General features: G+C 41.0%; 1 protein-coding gene across 2 annotated transcripts in view; it reads right to left on the minus strand.

Moving 5' to 3' along the window:
• Nucleotides 1-662: 662 nt before the first annotated feature.
• TSHZ2 (teashirt zinc finger homeobox 2) overlaps nucleotides 663-18,496 on the minus strand; it is a 433,321-nt gene continuing 415,487 nt past the window's right edge. For both annotated transcript variants that reach the window (XM_032387606.1, XM_032387605.1), the window contains exon 3: nucleotides 663-3,178. In XM_032387606.1, coding sequence (XP_032243497.1) covers nucleotides 3,177-3,178 — 2 coding nt within the window. In that variant the 3' untranslated portion in view covers nucleotides 663-3,176. The remainder of the gene's footprint in view (nucleotides 3,179-18,496) is intronic.

The following is an 18,496-nucleotide window of genomic DNA, read 5'->3' on the forward strand; positions in this document are numbered from 1 at the left end:
TCTCCCAGTGCTTTGTAACGTGCTCTATATTTAGTGAATTTGCTGAACTATGAAATGGGGCCAAAGACATAAAACTTAAATATTTATATACAATTTTTTCAGTGGACATTTCAGTTTGCAGCCGGTTGGTGGTCTTAGCTAGAAGGAGGGATGGGGAAGGAAAGGCAATTTCTCACCCCCACTGATACCAAGGGTTGGTGGTGGAATGGAGATACTCAAGCGTGATTTGCATGATATTTGCACATCATGTTCCTTTCCATTTCTCAAGTTCCAATATATCAGCACTCCATTTATTCAGAGAGAGGAAGAGAGTGCTCTGAAAGCAGATACAAATATTCTCCTGAGCTCATGTTAGTTTTTCCCTCCAGAAAGAAGTTTCTAGAAGCCTCGCAGGGCTTGCCAAATGAAAAGACAGGCCTGGTCTCTAGAAATGTACTGAGAGCCGTGTTTACCTCACAGCATGAGCCCAGATCTTGTTTCCTAAGGAGAACATTAGCAGCTGTCCCTCAGCAGTGACATTTACAGTTACCAAGTGACAGTTCATGAATCTTACCAAATTTATCAATATTTTTGTCTCTCGCCTCCCACCCCACCCCTCCATAGAAATTGTGCTAACAAAACCATATAGATTAAATGTTGAAGCAGATGATTTATTTATTTTTTCTTAGAAGGGAAACAATTTCCATGGAGTTGAGAATTGTATTGTCTCCCCCCAGTTGGAGCAAGAGCTCAAGAATCTGCCTTTGAAGGGTAGTGACAGAGTCTGAATTATATAACTTTATCTAATAACCCTGGGTTGGAGCGGGCAATTTTTAACAGCTTCAGGAAGCCCAATGCTAATGCACTGATTTTCCTTTAATAGAATTTCGTTGTCGAAGGACGGTGCTCAGTAGAGTCCACCCTTCAATCTTAACCCATGCGAAGACTGTTCCTTTCCAGTTGAGCTCCATTCATTTCTGGTTGAATAGGTTAAGCAAAGACAGACCTCGCTGTTCTCAATTCACTTTATGATCCTCCCATCATAAAAAATAATATCAGCACCTTGCTTTTCATGTCAGAACTACATTTGAGCCGCTATTCCCTATGCCCATGAGTAAATCCCATAAAAGCCGCCCCGTTGTACTGTTGCTATTTTTCCTTGTGGGTGATTGATTGATGGATGAGTGCTGACACTTCAATGAAGCTATTTCGACTGCCATCTCAATCCGATGATGTGAGGGGTATATTTTCTGTCCATGCCTCATTACTTCAGAATGACATTCCTGGAACTTCATTTACTTTTTCCCTCCTTCCCCGAAGCGCCATATTTTTTCCCATCTAGGTTATGCATGCCATAAAAAAAAGCAATTTGCTATTATATGTGGCATAAGGGCAACACTTTCCCTAGGAGGTAAATAAGAAGTTTTTTTTTTTTTTTAATCCCAATGTTGAATTTAGGGATCATGTCAAAATTTCCAAAGCAATTTCAACAGGCATGCTTCCACAAGAAATGGTGAAGAGGATATTTGGCTTCGTTTTGTTGGTGTTGAGATTTTTTTTTGTGTGTGATAACCTTGGTAATTAAAGCAATGACAACAAAATTGTTCTTTGTTTGTTTTAGAATCATCTAAGTTCCTAGTGTTGTACCTAGAAGAGTTTAACTATTTCGTCTATAGCTGAGTAGCAGTTTATAACACAATCCAGACTTTATTTGTCCTTTGAGAATAAGGAAATTCATTGTTTAAATGCAATGATAGATTTATCTATTTATAGATTGCTTTCAGTTGTATAGAAAATGCTCAACTAGAGTAAACAGCTCTACCCCTGAATTTCCAAACTGTGTACTAGGTATGCAAGACTTTTAATATTAAAACATGCTCTTAGCTTTTCCAAGTTGGCTTAGGACCTGATTTTAATCTGTGTAATACAGTATTCCCGTTAATAATAATGTATAATTAAGACATCCGTTAAAAATCCATAACGTTAATTTAATGGAGAAAATCTAATACAGTTCTATTGGAATTTTTACGTTAAATTAACTTTAACGGGCTTTTAATGGATGTCTTAATTAGATCTCATTATTAACGGGAATATTCCACAAATTAAAATTGGGCCCTCAAAGTTTTAATGAAAAAAGTTGCAGGAACACATTTAAAATGGACACCCTATTTCATGCTTTCTGTTACTTCTCAAGCTAAGCTGCGTTTCCCAGTCCATAAACAACAGGTTCTGCAGAAAGAGATCACCGGGCAAGACGGCTGCTGAACTTTCCACCCTGCAGTGATCTCATCTTCTTGCTTTCCTTCAGATCTCGCATCTCACCAATTTCCCCAGTTCTGCCAATTTGCAGGTCTCGTATGCGTACTTAAACCCATTTTTTTTTTTTTTTTTTGTAACCAACAAAGACAATGATTAAAAAGATGCCCACCACTGCTTGGGAAAAAGTCTTTGGCAGCAACATGGTTAAGCCTAACTATTTGAACAACTTTCACAGAAGATGAACATTGTTCAGAGGTTTTCTTGGCTCAAACTCTGGTCTAACTTAATAATTCTTCCACTTTGCGGTGATTAATGGCTCCCCAGTGCAGGGGCAGGACTGGGCAATCCAGGTGCAACCGTAATTGTTGCTCTGAACAGAAACATTTCCTTTAGACAAACGTTCCCAGGGGGGTTATAAATAGGAAATGGACATTACCATGAAAAGTAAGCTTCCAAGGGTCTGCATCTAGCGCAGCTCACTTGGACATTAAACTATGAAGACTCATACTCCCCCGCCCTTTCCTGTCAAGTGTTACAGACTGACGAAATAAGTACATCAATGTTCTCAGTCATTATTTTTCTTCAGTGGCACTTTGTTTTCTCATGACAGTGAAAAGGGGACCATGGAGACGAGACTGCCTCGTTGCAGTTTATCAATGAAAATCTAATATCGTCCATAAGCAGAGAAGTGGAAATCAATACTTCATTACCAAATTGTTAGTAAGAATGAAGAGAGATGGCTGGGGTAATTTTTTTTTTCTTTTTTCTTTTTTTCTTTTTTTTCCTTTTCTTTCTTTCTTTCTTTCTTTTTTTTTTTTTTTGGCAGTCTTCTCAGAGCAGGGTGTCAGAAGGAGTTCAATGTCAGAAGCAGGTGGTACAATGAAGAAGGACTCAGTGTGAGGGAGATCCAGGCTGGAAAGTTGAAACTAAGGCATTTGTCCTGTAATGGGAATCAGAACAACAGAAAAAGATGCATTATTTTCGGAGGAATAGCTCGGGTGGTTATTTTCCCTAGGTAGCCAAATTGCCCACCTGCACTATTTCATTCGTATTAATGGTCTGCATGGAGTCATAGTTAAATCTAGTCTAGGGTATGATATAACCACGTGATGGGACCTAGAAAGGAAAAGCCAGTTTAGGGAAAAAAGAACCTTTAAAATATAATGTATGGAAGAGATATTTATACACTCAGGTTCATAGCAGCATTACTCACAATAGGCAAAAGGAAGAAGCAGCCTCGATGTCCATTGACAGATGGGTGGATGAACAAAATGTGGTATATGTAGAGATACAATGGGATATTATTCAGTCTTTTTTTTTTTCAAGATTTTTTTTTTTTTTTTTTTTTTTTTTGAGAGAGAGACAGAGCAGCAAGAGAGGGAACACAAGCAGGGGCAGTGGGAGAGGGAGAAGCAGGCTTCCCGCTGAGCAGGGAGACCGATGTGGGACTTGATCCCAGGACCCTGGGATCATGACCTGAGCCGAAGGCAGACGCTTCACGACTGAGCCACCCAGGTGCCCGGGATATTATTCAGTCTTAAAAGGAAAGGAAATTCTCATATATTCTACAACATGGATGAACCTTGGGGACATTATGTTAAGAGAAAATAAGTCATAAAATATTATATGACTTCACTTACATGAGGTACCTAGAGTAGTCAAACTTATAGAAACACAAAGCAGAAATGGTAATTGCCAGGGGCTGGGGAATGGGGACTTGTTCTTTAATGGGTATAGAGTTTCAATTTTGCAAGACAAAAAAGTTCCGGAGATGGATAGTAGTGATGGTTATAGAACAACAGGAATGTACTGAATGCCACTGAGCTGTACCCTGGAAAATGATTCAGATGATAAATTTTATGTTTTGGGTGTTTTTCCACAATGAAAAATAAAAACTATAATATGCGACTTTCCCATTATAAAGCATTTTGAAAAAGAAAAAAAAAATTAACTTAAGGCCCCACCATCCAGAGGAAGCTCCTATTCACATTCTGCTGTATTTCCTTCTAGTTTTCTTTTCCCATGCATTTGTGAGAGGCGTACATACTCATAAGTACCCACTGTGCGACGTTCCTCTCTGGTGTTTCCCCCCCACGTGAAAACCCCATTGTAAATAGCTACACGAGTTCTATCACCTACACTATCAGAATTTACTAGAACATTCTCATGATGTTGGACATTTAAATTTGCTTCCAATTTTATTCAATAATAGGTAACACTGTGATAAACATCTTTGTGTTTAAAGCCTTCAGTTCGTTGGGATATATTCATAGGCTTAAATTGCCAAATGTGGAATTCCTGAGTCAAAATATAGGAACATTTTTGTGGTTGGGGAAGTGCTACTTAAAAGTATGCTTTGTTATGGGAGATTAATTGGGAGAATTTTTTTTTTTCAGATATGTGCTATCTGGATTGCTGTAAGAATGCATACAGTTTCCATTAGCCTAATCTGGGTGGCATTCCTTTTTTATATCTTATTATTTAGTGGTATTGCCCATTTTAGTGAGAAAAAAATACTTTGGACTTATATATAATTAGTCTTTTGGAAGAGGAAAACTTCCAAGTTACTAGTAGAAGAATAAAGACATGTTGAAAATTGTTGACACTTGATGTGTGTAAAGAAATCATGCACAAAATAACCACAACAGATGTTACAAATGATTTCTTGGTAAGAAATTGTAGGACTCCGATACCAGAGCCAGTTGTTATATATGTACCAAATGCCAGATCCTTTACACATATTTCCACTAACACTTGAAACAATCTCATTTAAAAAAAAAAGAGTCTTGAGGGGCGCCTGGGTGGCTCAGTCGGTTAAGCGGCTGCCTTCGGCTCAGGTCATTATCCTGGGGTCCTGGGATCGAGCCCCACGTCCAGCTCCCTGCTCAGCAGAGAGCCTGCTTCTCCCTCTCCCTCTGCCCGCCACTCTGCCTACTTGTGCTCTCTCTCTCTGTCAAATAAATAAATAAAATCTTTAGAAAAAAAAAAAGTCTTGAGATTCGTGACTCGTCCAAGGTCACACGGCTAATAAGCAGAGGATGGCTTTAAATTTAGGTCTTCCCATTTGGAAGCTTCCATGCTCACTTCAGGCACCCCATCCCACCCACCCACCTCCCATTTAGATTACAGATGGTCACCATCAGTGGAAGGAGTCATTTCCCTTTGACATTAGGTTTGTATTTCAGAGACAAAGTAGTCTTTCCTCTGACTTGGTTGGAACCCCCTGGCAGGTCCAGGAACTTGAAGGAGAATGGTCATGTGGTTGGAGGAGAGAGATGTGTCAAAGAAAGAGAAAGAGATTAGACGGCAGAAATAGTAACGGTATTAGGGGAAGGTAGGAGGAGGGAGAGAGGGAGAAAGGAAGAGAGTGGCTGATTTTCTTAAAGGGTGAAAGTGCCCTACACTGTGAGGCAGGATGAAGTCCTGGGTGCGGTGTTGACACATGCTCTGTGTGAGGCCCTCCTCTCCTCCCTGACCATGATATTAATGTGACGCCAGTTTTAGAGAACTTTGTTTCATTTGTCTCTTCCTTGAACCTACTCCAGATTTGTTCAACACCCAGACTCCTCTGGCTGGATGTTTCTTAGGGCGAAGTTTGCTCTGGGGAGAGGAGCAAGGAGAATGAAAAAATAATTGTATTATATTATAGCCCCCTTCTTGGAAATTCACAATACACATCAGCATATTAAAGGCTCCGAGAAGTCCTGCCACCAAAACCCAACCCAACCCAACACAATGTGTCTTTATTTAACCCAGTGCTTCCTGGATTTGTTTGATGACCCCTTTCTTTCCCACAAAACACGAATGTATCTGAGTGTTGTTCTTCTGGAAAATATCTTCATGACAGACTCTTGTGTAAAAACAAGGAAGTTGCTCAGCTCCTAGGATCTCAGTCCTGACCTCATTATTGACTTTCTGTGATTCTTAGCTCAGGTTCTGTGGCTTTCTGGGGCCTCAGTGTGAAAGAAGACTGCTGTAGTGATAACTTGACATTTCCCGAGTTTGCTCTATGCTCCCCACGCCAGGTCCGTGCCTCACCTCGCATCAAGCTCACGATACTGTGGTGCAGGAGGGAATAGCGTCTACGCTTTCCAGCCCAGGAAATGGACATTTAGGGGGGTGAAGCCATTTGGCCTGCAGTCACCTGGCTGGTAAGTGGGAGAAAGGATACTCAGGTTTAAGGTTGCTTGGGCTCTTAAACCACTGCTTCTTATATGGTCTCCGATGGCTTGATAATGTTGTAAAGCGTTGAACACTAACATTATTAATAATTCAGAGGCATTTCTCCAAGAGTATCTGTACAGTTAGTTACTGAGTTAAATTCTAGATACAAGTGTTTTCTATTAAAACTTGGCTATGATGCTATTTCTACTCTGGAAAACAGTATGGAGGTTCCTCAAAAAGTTGAAAATAGAGCTACCCTATGACCCAGCAATTGCACTACTGGGTATTTACCCCAAAGATACAAATGTAGTGATCCGAAGGGGCATGTGCACCCCAATGTTCATAGCAGCAATATCCACAATAGCCAAACTATGGAAAGAACCAAGATGTCCATCAACAGATGAATGGATAAAGAAGATGTGGTATATATCTACAATAGAATATTATGCAGCCATCAAAAAATGAAATCTTGCCATTTGCAACAACGTGGATGGAACTAGAGAGTATTATGCTAAGTGAAAAAAGTCAATCAGAGAAAGACAGGTATCATATGATCTCACTGATACGAGGAATTGGAGAAACAAGACAGAGGATCATAGAGGAAGGGAGGAAAAAATGAAACAAGATGAAACCAGAGAGGGAGACAAACCATAAGAGACTCTTAATCTCAGGAAACAGAGGGTTGCTGGAGTGGTGGGGGGTGGGAGGGATGGGGCGGCTGGGTGATGGACATTGGGGAGGGTATGTGCTATGGTGAGCGCTGTGAATTGTGTAAGACTGATGAATCACAGACTTGTACCTATGAAACAAATAATACATTATTTGTTAAAAAAAAAAAAAAAAAGAAGATAGTAGGAAGGGAAAAATGAAGGGGGGGGAATTGGAGGGGGAGATGAACCATGAGAGACTATGGACTCTGAGAAACAAACTGAGGGTTTTAGAGGGTAAGGGGGTGGGGGGATGAGTTAGCCTGGTGAGGGGTATTAAGGAGGGCACGTATTGCATGGAGCACTGGGTTTTATACACAAACAATGAATCGTGGAACACTACATCAAAAACTAATGATGTAATGTATGGTGACTAACATAACATAATAAAATAAAATAAATTAAAAAAACTTGGCTATGATGCTATTTCTATCTGACAGATCTCATATTCCACCATGATGGATGGAAGTGGTGTATTCTTCCAGAAAGTCAGTGCTCCTGTACTAAAAGAGAACGTGTAAAGAGGATAACTGAATCTTGGGCCACTTTGGGATGATATACCTTTTCTTACTATTTCTTACCTTAGAAGAAGAAGAAGCAGCACCTTATTTTTCTGTAGGTCTAAAGATGAGACCCTGGCAGAAAATTAAACCTAGAAAATGAAGGGAATGAGAAGTAGTGGTTTTATTTCTCACTGCTCAGAATGCAGTGTGTAAACTACTCTTGGTTGTGTCTCCACTGGTTGTTGAAGCCAAGCTCTGCTGTGGCATGGGTTTTTTTTTTTTTTTTTCTAGTATGTTAAGCTACTACTATAAAAATAAAACAGAAATAAATAAAAATTTTAATTACATATCTAAAAAGTCATTGGCAGTGTTCATTAAGGAGAGTTTGTGAGGGAGAGCCGGGTGAAGAGATGCAATTATTTTTGTATTAATTACATAGCCACCAACAGATGTGTAGAATTATATCTACTTTAATTTGGCCGCGCTAGAATTTTTTTTTTTTTTTAGAGAGGGAGAGAGCAAGCAGGGGGAGGGGCAGAAGGAGGGGGAGGGAGAGAATCTTAAGCAGGTTCCACGCCCAGCACAGAGCCCGGCCGACGCAGGGCTGATCTCAGGAGCCTGAGATCATGACCTGAACTGAAATCAAGAGTCAGACGCTTAACCAACTGAGCCACCCAGGTGCCCCTGGCCATGCTAGAATTTTTAACCCCTCTGGCCCTTCCTCTCCAGGCCCTTCCTCTTTCTCTACTTTGTCCTGTTCTTCTCAGAGCTGCGCTACCGTCCCTGGGGGGAGTCCTGTGGTTGCTGCAAGGATGGGCCCGCCCCCAGTGTTGTATGGTTAGGCACTGGGAATCTTAGGCACCTTGCAACATGTGGGACAGCTTCTCACAAGGTGGTGTTGTCCCTCACCCTGCACCATTTTTGAAAATGTCTCTGTAGGTTGGGGTTTCTCAACCTTGGCACTATTGATATTTTGGGCTGGATAATTCTTTGTTGTGGGAGACTGTCCTGGGCATTGTAAGATTTTTAGCCGCATCGCTGGCCTCTACGCACTAGATTCCAGTAGCAGCCCCCTTACCCTTGAGTTGTGACAGCCAAAAATATCCCCAGACATTGCCAAATATCCGTGGGGCAGGGAGCAAAATGATCTATCACAGCGGTTCTGAAGCGCTGACATAGTGGAAAACATTTTTGTAATTATTTTAGCCTAGACCCTAATTCCATTTTACATATAAACACAAAGTCTTTGGTGCACAGTTTCATATACACTGCATTGTCCAGAAATAAAGCTACCTTGCAAACAAAGAGAAACTAGTTTGTTTTCTTTGGAATTTTAAGGGGAGTTATTGGCCATTTTAAAAAAAACAAGTCACCTCTGGTGTTGCCACTCATGGTATTTGGGATGCCCACTCATGGTATTTGGGATGCCCATTCAACAGCCCCGAAACTGACCTGCATGTGTCATTGACATGATCACGGTGAGTCTACGTATAGCAACACACAACAGACGCCCTCACCATTCTTCGAGGACCTCGTGCCTGAGTGTGGCCCATGGGACAGCAACATTGGCATCATCCCCAAGCGTGTTAGAAATGCAGAACCCCTGTCCCCAGTCCTGTTGACTCAAAATCTGTATTTCACAGGATGCCGGGCGATGCTATTCATGTTTCAGAAGTCCTGTTCGAGTGAACTTTTGTGCCCAAACATTTTCCTTTTGTTTCTCATTGTACACTCACCGCATCAGATGATTTCTTTTGGAAATTATGTGTGTAGGTTGGTCATGTGATCTATGAATTCATTTCTGGATCATACAGGGGAAATCATAAACTGTTTGTCGGGAAATGTCCACACTGGGTCTGCGAAGGGTGAGGACCCCTGCCCTGCATGGGCCCCGGGTAGGCAGCTGCATCCAGTTTGTGATGTTAATGATCATTGGTGCGCTGATGACTGTGTCTTCCAGATCAGCACGTCCAACTGCCTTCTTGACATTTCTATGTGAATATCTCATAAGTCCGTCAGAGGCAACTTTTTCAAAAGCAGGGAGCTTGAATTCCCCTGCCCCCAGCCCGTTTCTCCTCCGATGTTTCTGTTCACAGGAAATGGAACCTCAAGCCGCTCAATTGTTCCAGCCAGAATGTTGGGTCATCCTTGACACCTCATCATGAGATTTCTCGCCAGAATCTACTTCCATGCCCTTCCCCAGCACCCCAGTTCAAGCCTGTGTGTGTCATCCCCAGATGATGGTACCCTCTCTCTCCCTGGGCTGCTTTACTCTGCTTGGCGTCCTGCCCATCATTTTCCATACGGCAAACAAAGTGAGCTTATGAAAACTTTAATTAGATTGAAGCAGTCACTCCCTATTTCCTCCCAGCTTAGAGTCCTTCAGTGACCTCTGCCGCACTTAGGAAAAATCCTGTTTTTCTAAGACATTCTGCCTGATCTGGCCTTGCCACTTATCTGACCTTACTTGGGGCTCTCGGCCCTTTGCTAATCTGTCCCAAGAACACTGGCCTTCTGACAGCATCTGAAACATGGCTGGGGCTTTGCAGGTGCTGTTCCCTCTGTCTACAATGTTCTTCCTCCTATTTGTTTAGCAAGCACCTTCTCAATCTTAAAGTCTTAACTGAAATGTCACTTCCTCAGAGAAGTCTTCTCTTGCCCTTGGGGCTTGACTAAGTTCTGTTTGTTTTTTTTTTTTAATTTTTATTGTTATGTTAATCACCATACATTATATTGACTAAGTTCTTTTGATATAATCTTGCACCTTATATGTTGTTCTTATGGGACTTATAGCAGTTTATAAGCATATTCACAGCTGTAATTTTTTTTTTTTTTTAGATTTTATTTATTTGAGAGAGAGAATGAGACAGAGAGCATGAGAGAGGGGAGGGTCAGAGGGAGAAGCAGACTCCCCGCCGAGCAGGGAGCCCGATGCGGGACTCGATCCCAGGACTCCAGGATCATGACCTGAGCCGAAGGCAGTCACTTAACCAACTGAGCCACCCAGGCACCCACACAGCTGTAATTTTTAATTAAGTGTCTGCCTCCTATACTGGCTTGTAAATGCCAGGAAGGTAGGGACTGTGTGCTTTTTTTTTTTTTTTTAAGATTTATTTGTTTATTTGAGAGCGAGGGAGAGACAGAGAGCGCACAAACAAGGGGAGGGGCAAAAGGAGAGGAAGAGAATCTCAAGCAGACTCTCTGCTGAGCATGGAGCCAGATGCAGGGCTCGATCCCAGGACTCTGAGATCATGACCTGAGCCAAAACCAAGAGTCAGAGGCCCAATGGACTGAGACAGCCAGGCACCCCGATTGTGCACTTTTTGATCATAACAATATCCCAGGTAGACAAGCCAATGTCTAACTCATAATATGTACATGATACATATTTGCTGAGTGAATGAAGCCCTAAAGACAACATGAAAAGAGAATTTTAAAGAATTTTATACTAAGATAATACAAAAGCAAACAATAGATTTGCCTGGAATCCTACTTCTCTAATTCTATGAAAGAGACAATGTAGAATATGTAAAGAAAAAAGAAGAGATTAGGACAATTAGTCCAAGGAAACATAAATGGACATGAACAAGCTTTACCATCTACTTGGTACTTTCAACTCTAAAGAATAATTTATTTTGCCATTTTGAAACAATTTACATCTTTTCAAGTGCTCAATGGAAACTTTTCAAGTGTATACATATATATATATACATATATGTATATATATTATATACACACACACACTCTTATATACAATGTATATATATGTGTGTGTGTGTGTATGTGTATGCTTTTCTGAAATATATTGGATAAATATTAGTAGCCCCAAAGATAAAAAGATTGAGGCCATGGGAGTTTAAATAATTTGCTCCCATAGTGATCAGTGATGAAATCAGGACATCTGACTCCTATTTCTGGGCTTCTAAAAACTGGTTAAAAATGAAAAAAAGAAAGTGAAATATAAATGCTGAAAATATATAAAATGTATTATTAAAAAAAAAAAACTGTTAAGAAAGCAAAGTGGCTGTGGAGACATGTGATTCCTAACCTTGTAATCCTGGGAGAAACCTGCAGTTAATATTTTTTCAAATTGATTTTACCATTAGAAAATCCAAATTGGCTCACCTACATTGCTGAATTTCATCATTAGTGCTTCACCTAATTTTTCCTAAGAGAAATCTCTGTGTGCAGAAACCCTTAAACTTGGGTGGACCAATTTCAATTTTTAGAGTGAATAAAGTAATTGCTTAAATGTATTGAATGCTTTTCATATGCCAGACACAGTACCACGTAAGTAGGTGGATGATATTTTCAAATATTATCTGATGTGCTTTTGCCTTTTCTTGATTTCTTTCTTCCATGTAGTTTTCCCACCATTGGAAGCAGACACTGAGACAAATTGCTCTTGGAAAGGGAGGCCACCAAAGAAGCCAGACAGAACAAAGTGGCTGGGCTTCTGAGTGGAGAGAGGGACTTTAGCTTTCTTATCGTAAATTGCAGAGAGGTTGAGTCAATAAAATAATTAAAATAGAACAGTCACATCTGGGTAACAACTATTAATTTTAGGCCCGCCTGCTTATGCATTATTTCCATGAATCATCTCAACACTCCAGGGGGCGTGTCCAGTATTACAGAGGAAGAAGCTGACGTTTAGGTGACCAAAGTGACTTATCCCAGGTCACATAACAGTGAATGGAAATGGATATTCCAATATTCAATCGGAATGTATCTTTTCTGGATTTTAGATCCTTTACTCTTAACCACCAAAAGAATTGTGCCTGATGTTGGATCTGTACCAATGAGACCACAGATTCGTTGTCAGAGGGCCGCTTGACTAGATCCTTGAAGAACAGGACACAAAACTATTGTTGATCTTGATAGTCTTCTCCTTGGAACATCTAAATACAGATGACATGCAGGTCATAATCGACACACTGGAAAATCTCAACTTTTGAACTTCCTCTTTTAAAGCACAACTTGTGATAAATCAACCATGTGTCTCAAATGTATGATGTATGCTCCATGACACAAACCAGACAGCCAACTGCCCACAGCTTTAAAGCTAAAGAGTAATTTTTCTGTGTGTTTTTTTCTTTTCTTTTCTTTTTTTTTTTTATCAGCGCCAGAGTAAACACTTTCTAAGCTGACCTCCACCCTCTACCACCAACTTTGAGTGTCTAACAGAGTGGGTGAATTGGAAATAGTTTTTTTAAAAAATTCCATTTTGGTCTACTTAATGGGCAACCCTTGAAATGGTTTAAAATCTCTTCACCACCGTGCATGAGATGGCTATGGAATGGAACTGGCAGACACAGGGTGACATCTTGGAGAACAACAACAAAAATGTCAGGCAAGAAGACGCGGGGCCTCCTGAGAGTGGCGCAGATGCTGTCACGAGGCGTCATTTGTGTCCTTCCTTGTGTGTCAGCTTAAAGATTTCAATGGCAGAAGAAAATCTTTTCCTTAAAGCACACTCTTCAACTTCAGACTACCCGAGTAGTTAAGAAACAGAAATGAACATAAAGGCATGGGGGTTTGCCCTCTGAAAATCTCTTGACAACTAATAATGGGATTATGGAGTCTTAACTGCTGTATAGTTATCCCTAATTATAACCAAAGGTATATCAATCTAAATAAAAATGATAAGGCAGACAGGGGCTTTCTCCCTCCTGCCAGCTAGCGTTTTAACACAAATCTCTCCTCAGTATGATGCTTTGACAAAGCTTGGATTGGATAATTATCAGAAGAGATGGAGCCCAGTGTTAAGTTAAACATATTTTTTGCAGAAAGGAATGGTTTCAGTTTTAAATGTTTGGTTTTACCCTGGGAACTTCCTACTATCTTGATTGCACTCCATTGTAAAAGTTATGCATGGATTTCTGCCAGACATTCAGTATCAGGAAAGGTTTTGCTTATTCTTAAATCCCAGTCTACATTTTCTTTATGGTAAAGGTGAATCTTGGAGTGGATCAGGTTTCCATTTTTGCTTTCACTACTAGGAAGCTCAGAGTGCATTTGGTGGCCCAACTTTAGTGACTGTGTAGCCTCTTGGGACTCCAGTCTATACCCATTAACTTCTTTTCATATTCACTCTTCATTTTCTTTTGGCACATTTGTTAATAGCTTGGCTCTGTCATTTACTGGTTGTGTGATCTTTGGGGAAATGACTTACCCTTTCTGAGCCTAAATTCCACATCTGCAAAATCAGGCTAATAATAGAACCTTCCACACATGGTGTTGGGTACATAATAAAAATGTAGATTTTAAAAAGTGATTTTCTTTTCTTTTATGATTTTATTTCCTTGCATACAATAAAGCACCTTAAAAGTGCTGTGGAATAAGATATGGAATAAATTAAGAAAATACATACATAAAATTCTGCTTATGTGTTAGAAATAAGTAATCATTAGGTCTTGGAAAGTGAATTATTCTTTCCTTCTGGAAACTTGAAGAACTAAGTAGAAGAGAGGCTCTTTAGTTCATGCATTAAATGTTGAAAAGAAATCAGTTGTCAATTCAGATGTGGAGCTCAGAAAAGTTTTCCCCTTTTATAAAAAAAAGGATAAAATAGCATTTCAAAACATTTGATGTGGTTATTAAGAAGAAGAAAGTAGAAAGCAGTCATAATACCTACCATTTTATTAAGTGCTCATTACAAGCTCTGCACTTCACAATAATACCTGATAGTAGATCTCATTGTCCCTATTTATTGATGACAAAATAGAGGCTGAACTTGGTTAAATTTCTTAACCAAGTTCAGATAGGTAGCAAGTAGTAGAGCTGGCATTTGGACTTTGGTCTGTCTGGCTTCAAAGCCTGTTCTCTAGCCAATATTTATTGCTGTCAAAGGAACTCACTAGAATCTTTTAAAGGCACATTGCTCAGTAAAGCTATATAATGAAAAATAAGGATGAAAAACTGTTCAGCGGTTGTAATCCTTTCAAGAAATGAATGAAACGGATGGCGAAGATCAGGACAGCATCCTGACAACAGAAAGGGAAAATGTCCTTGGTGATTTCAATGTTAATTATAATTTCATGTTTGGCAATTATGTATTTCACATTTGACAATCGTCGTCGATGGTTGATTTTGGTACATGGCCATAGAAGAGAGAAAGAAAGCAATTTCCCTGTACCCATTTTTATTGAGCCACATTCATATACTCCAAAAGGGCACTTAAATTGTTTGGAAGAGGGCTAGATGCTGGCAAACACCACCATAAACAACCCAGACAGCTTAAAGTCCAAACCACCAATGACATGATTCACAATGGAACCTATCTTCTTTAAGTGGAGTGCAGAGCCAAAAGTGATTTATTACAACTAACTTACAACCAAACGAGATTCACGGCAGGGACACAGCAAAGGGACTTTACTGCTGCCTAAATGTGAGTTGTTGGCATTCAGGAAGAACGGCATGCCCCCCAAACATGACAAATAAACAGGGAAGAATTTTTTTTTTTTTTTTTTTAACAACTGTGATTATGTGTCTAAGCCCAGGGCAACACTGTTTGTGGTGTTGCCTACATTGGAAAAGGGGGTTAGTGGGTTGGAATCCCTGTTTAGATAGTTCAGGTAAACCCTCCCACTTTCCAAGAAGAGTTTCCCTTCTCTTAGTGATAGTTTCATTCATTGGGTACCTACTCTTTGCCTGAAGCTTGACTGCTGTCTTTTATTTAATTCTTATGATAACCTCCATAATCTCCAGACGTAGGTCTTATGAACCCCTTCTCAGGAGTCAGGAAACTGAGAGCCAGAGCTTTGAGTGATGGGACCAAGATCAGGTGCCTGCAGGATGGTAGAACATGATGTGAATGCTGGTCTTTCTGTCACCAAAGTACCATGATAACTAGTACCCTTTACCCATTCGATTGCTACCACTAATTACCAATCCTCACAGAAGATTTGGAAAATATGAGTTATTTCCTCATTACAAACGAAGAACCAGGGGATCAGGAGGTTAAATTGTCCCCTCCACCCACACAGCTGTTTCCTAGTGAAACTGGAGTGAAATCAAGATTTGTCTGGATCTCTTACCCAGCCTCATCTGACTCTACCAATGTTTTCCAAAGTATGTTATGGAACGCCTGAATCCCTTGAGATGCTCTAAAAAAAAAAAAAGATTTTTTTTTTTTTACTCATTCACTTATGTTTTAAACAAAATCTCAGAAGTGTCATGCTCCTCCCTGCCTCAGAAGCTTTTCCCCTGCTGTACGCCTTACCTAGAATGCCCCCCCTCCCCATGACCCTTCCTGGATAATTCCTGCTCCACACTCCATCACTCATCCACTGGCTTAAGTATCATGTCCTCAGAAAGACCCTTGCTTATCCCAGAATCTAGACCTCTCCTTATCCCAGAAAAAAATCCAGATTTTTTTTTTTCCTCCTAGCTCCAATTGGCCATTAATAATGTTTGTGTGAGTACTGATTTAATGCATGGCTCTTCTACTAGCCTTAAGGAGGGCAGGGATGCTGACCGTTTTGTTCAACAGGTCTCCAAAGTGCCGGCTCGGTGCTGGGCCCCGGGTGTCATTCAGTGAAGAAACATGAGTTTTTCTTCCTACTTCACCCATTGCTCTACCTTTGTAGAATCATGAAAATGGAAGTGAATGACCTCAGAGATCCTCCCTGCACTCACCATTTTGCAAATGGAGACCTGGAGGCCCAGACTTTACATCCATTGGACAATGATAACAGTAACGAGAAATACCTGTTATTTATGAACCAAGCATGTTCTTGACCTGGAGCCCACCTGGTTAACCAAATATGTCTAATCCTCAAGATGAATGAGGAAACAGGCTTAAAGGTGTTAAGCAGCTTGCCCATGTTCAGAGCTAATAAATGGCACAGAATGATCTGTGCCTTGTGCCTCCGAACACATTCTGCACGCTGGCCTCCTTCCACATGGGAGTCACCCGACAGCTTTAAAACACTCATACCTAGGCTCACTCTCAGAGATTCTGCCTTAATTGGTCCAGGGCATGGTTTGGGCATTGGGGTGTTTAAAAGCTCCCCAGGGGATTCTGATGTGCTGCCAAGATTGAGAACTACTGCTCTAATGTATGATTGATTGATTGATTGATTGATTACTGCCATTTAATCAACTGCTCTTCTTGTGGAGACTCAGTAGAATACATGACTTGTACAATTCTACTACAACATTCCTTGTTTCTCTCTCTCTTTCTCTTGCTCTTCCCCATTCTCTCTTTCCCCTCCCCACTCCAAAATCTGCATTTTTACGTAGATTAAATTCCTTCACAGCACCTACAAAAAAAAGAAAAATCACCCCACAATGCACGACTGTTTATAAAGACAGAGGCTCACACTTACAGATCCCAGACAAAATGGTCTAGTTACTTCTCAAATAAAAGAGTGAGCAGCTAAACTTCCATGCAAACAGAGAATTCACAGGAGACCTTCAAGACCCTGGGGTTTGCTTGCCCTTCAGTAATAACAACAACCGCTATTATCAGAAAATGAGGATTCACCCGGTGCCAGGGGCTGTGTGAGGCTGGTGGGGGATAGAGAGCCTCCCTCTACCCCTCCAAACCAAACCAAGGTGGGTATTATCAGCAGTACCGTTCCACAAAGGGTCAACTGGCTCATGAAGTCATGGTCATTATGGTTAGTAAGAGGTGGATTCTGGGTTTGAACCTTCCTCTACTTACCCCTCCCCTGTCCCCACCCGTGCCATCATGGCTAACCACACTGTCTCCTAGAGGCCTCCTCAGACTCTGCCCTGTGATCCTGTTTGTGCCCTGAAAAAACACTGAACTAGGTACTCTTCCTCAAAGGAATTCAACGATTTCCTCCACCCGCAAATCAGCTGTTGAGAAGCAATAATACGGATTTTAAATGTCTCACTTATAAAATTTACTAGGAAGCTTTCAGTCCTTTGAAGCATAGCTATAGACGAAACAGTAGGGTGGACCTCTCACCTTTTGCATCAGGAAAGTTAAGGGAAAGATTGTATGGAGGTAAGATGAAGCCGTTAGAGTGGGCCCTAATCCAATCTGACCGATGTCCTTCTAAGAAGAGGAGATTAGGACACACAAGAGACACTAAGGATTCATGGGCACAGAGGAAAGACCATGTGAAGAGACAGCAAGGAGGCGGCCATCTGCAAGCCAAGGAGAGAGGCCAAAGAGAAAACCAGCCCCGCCGACACCTTGATCTTGGACGTCCAGCCTCCAGAATTGTGAGGAAATAAATTTCTGCTGTTTGAGCCCTCCCCCCGCCCCCCGCAAATCTATGGTACCTTGCTACGGGAGCCTGAGCTGACTAATAGAGCCAGAGAAGGAAGAATAAGTGTCCAAAGCCTGCAGCTGGTTACTCCGGCCTGGAGGCAGCCCATTCTTTCACGTCCTGGAAAGTGTATTCAAATTTGTTCTCTTCTTCCCCCTTCCTGCCTGTGGTGTGAGGTGAGAAGGGCAGGTATTACTAAGGCCATTTACGAAAGAAAGTAAATTGAGGCCTAGCACATTTCCACAAAATCAGAAAGCAATTTGATGGCCAATGGGGCACCACAGCTCTCTCTTAGAATTTAATTTTTGAGTCGGGTTACATATGATTTTGGGAAAGGAAATCCTCTGGTTGGTTCAAAAGGAGTTTCTTAGAAACTGTTGGTCCCATAATCCTTTCAGCTTACACCTGAAGAGCTTCCTAGTAACCTTGGAATAACTAGGGAAGAGTTGTCTCAGATATTAGTTTTAGGCCAGCACAGGGACTCTCAAAGAGCTTTGCAGAAGAGATGTAGAATGTAGAAATTTCCAGAAGGGGCATCCAGGAGTGTGTGTGCCTGAAAGAGTCTTTCTGGGACTTCCTACCCTCATTTCAATCAAAGCAACTTCATTTTATCATTTTGTATACAGGGCTCCATATAAGA

Source organism: Phoca vitulina, unplaced genomic scaffold (assembly GCF_004348235.1).
Source record: "Phoca vitulina isolate PV1807 unplaced genomic scaffold, GSC_HSeal_1.0 scaffold50, whole genome shotgun sequence".
Classification (NCBI taxonomy): domain Eukaryota; kingdom Metazoa; phylum Chordata; class Mammalia; order Carnivora; family Phocidae; genus Phoca; species Phoca vitulina.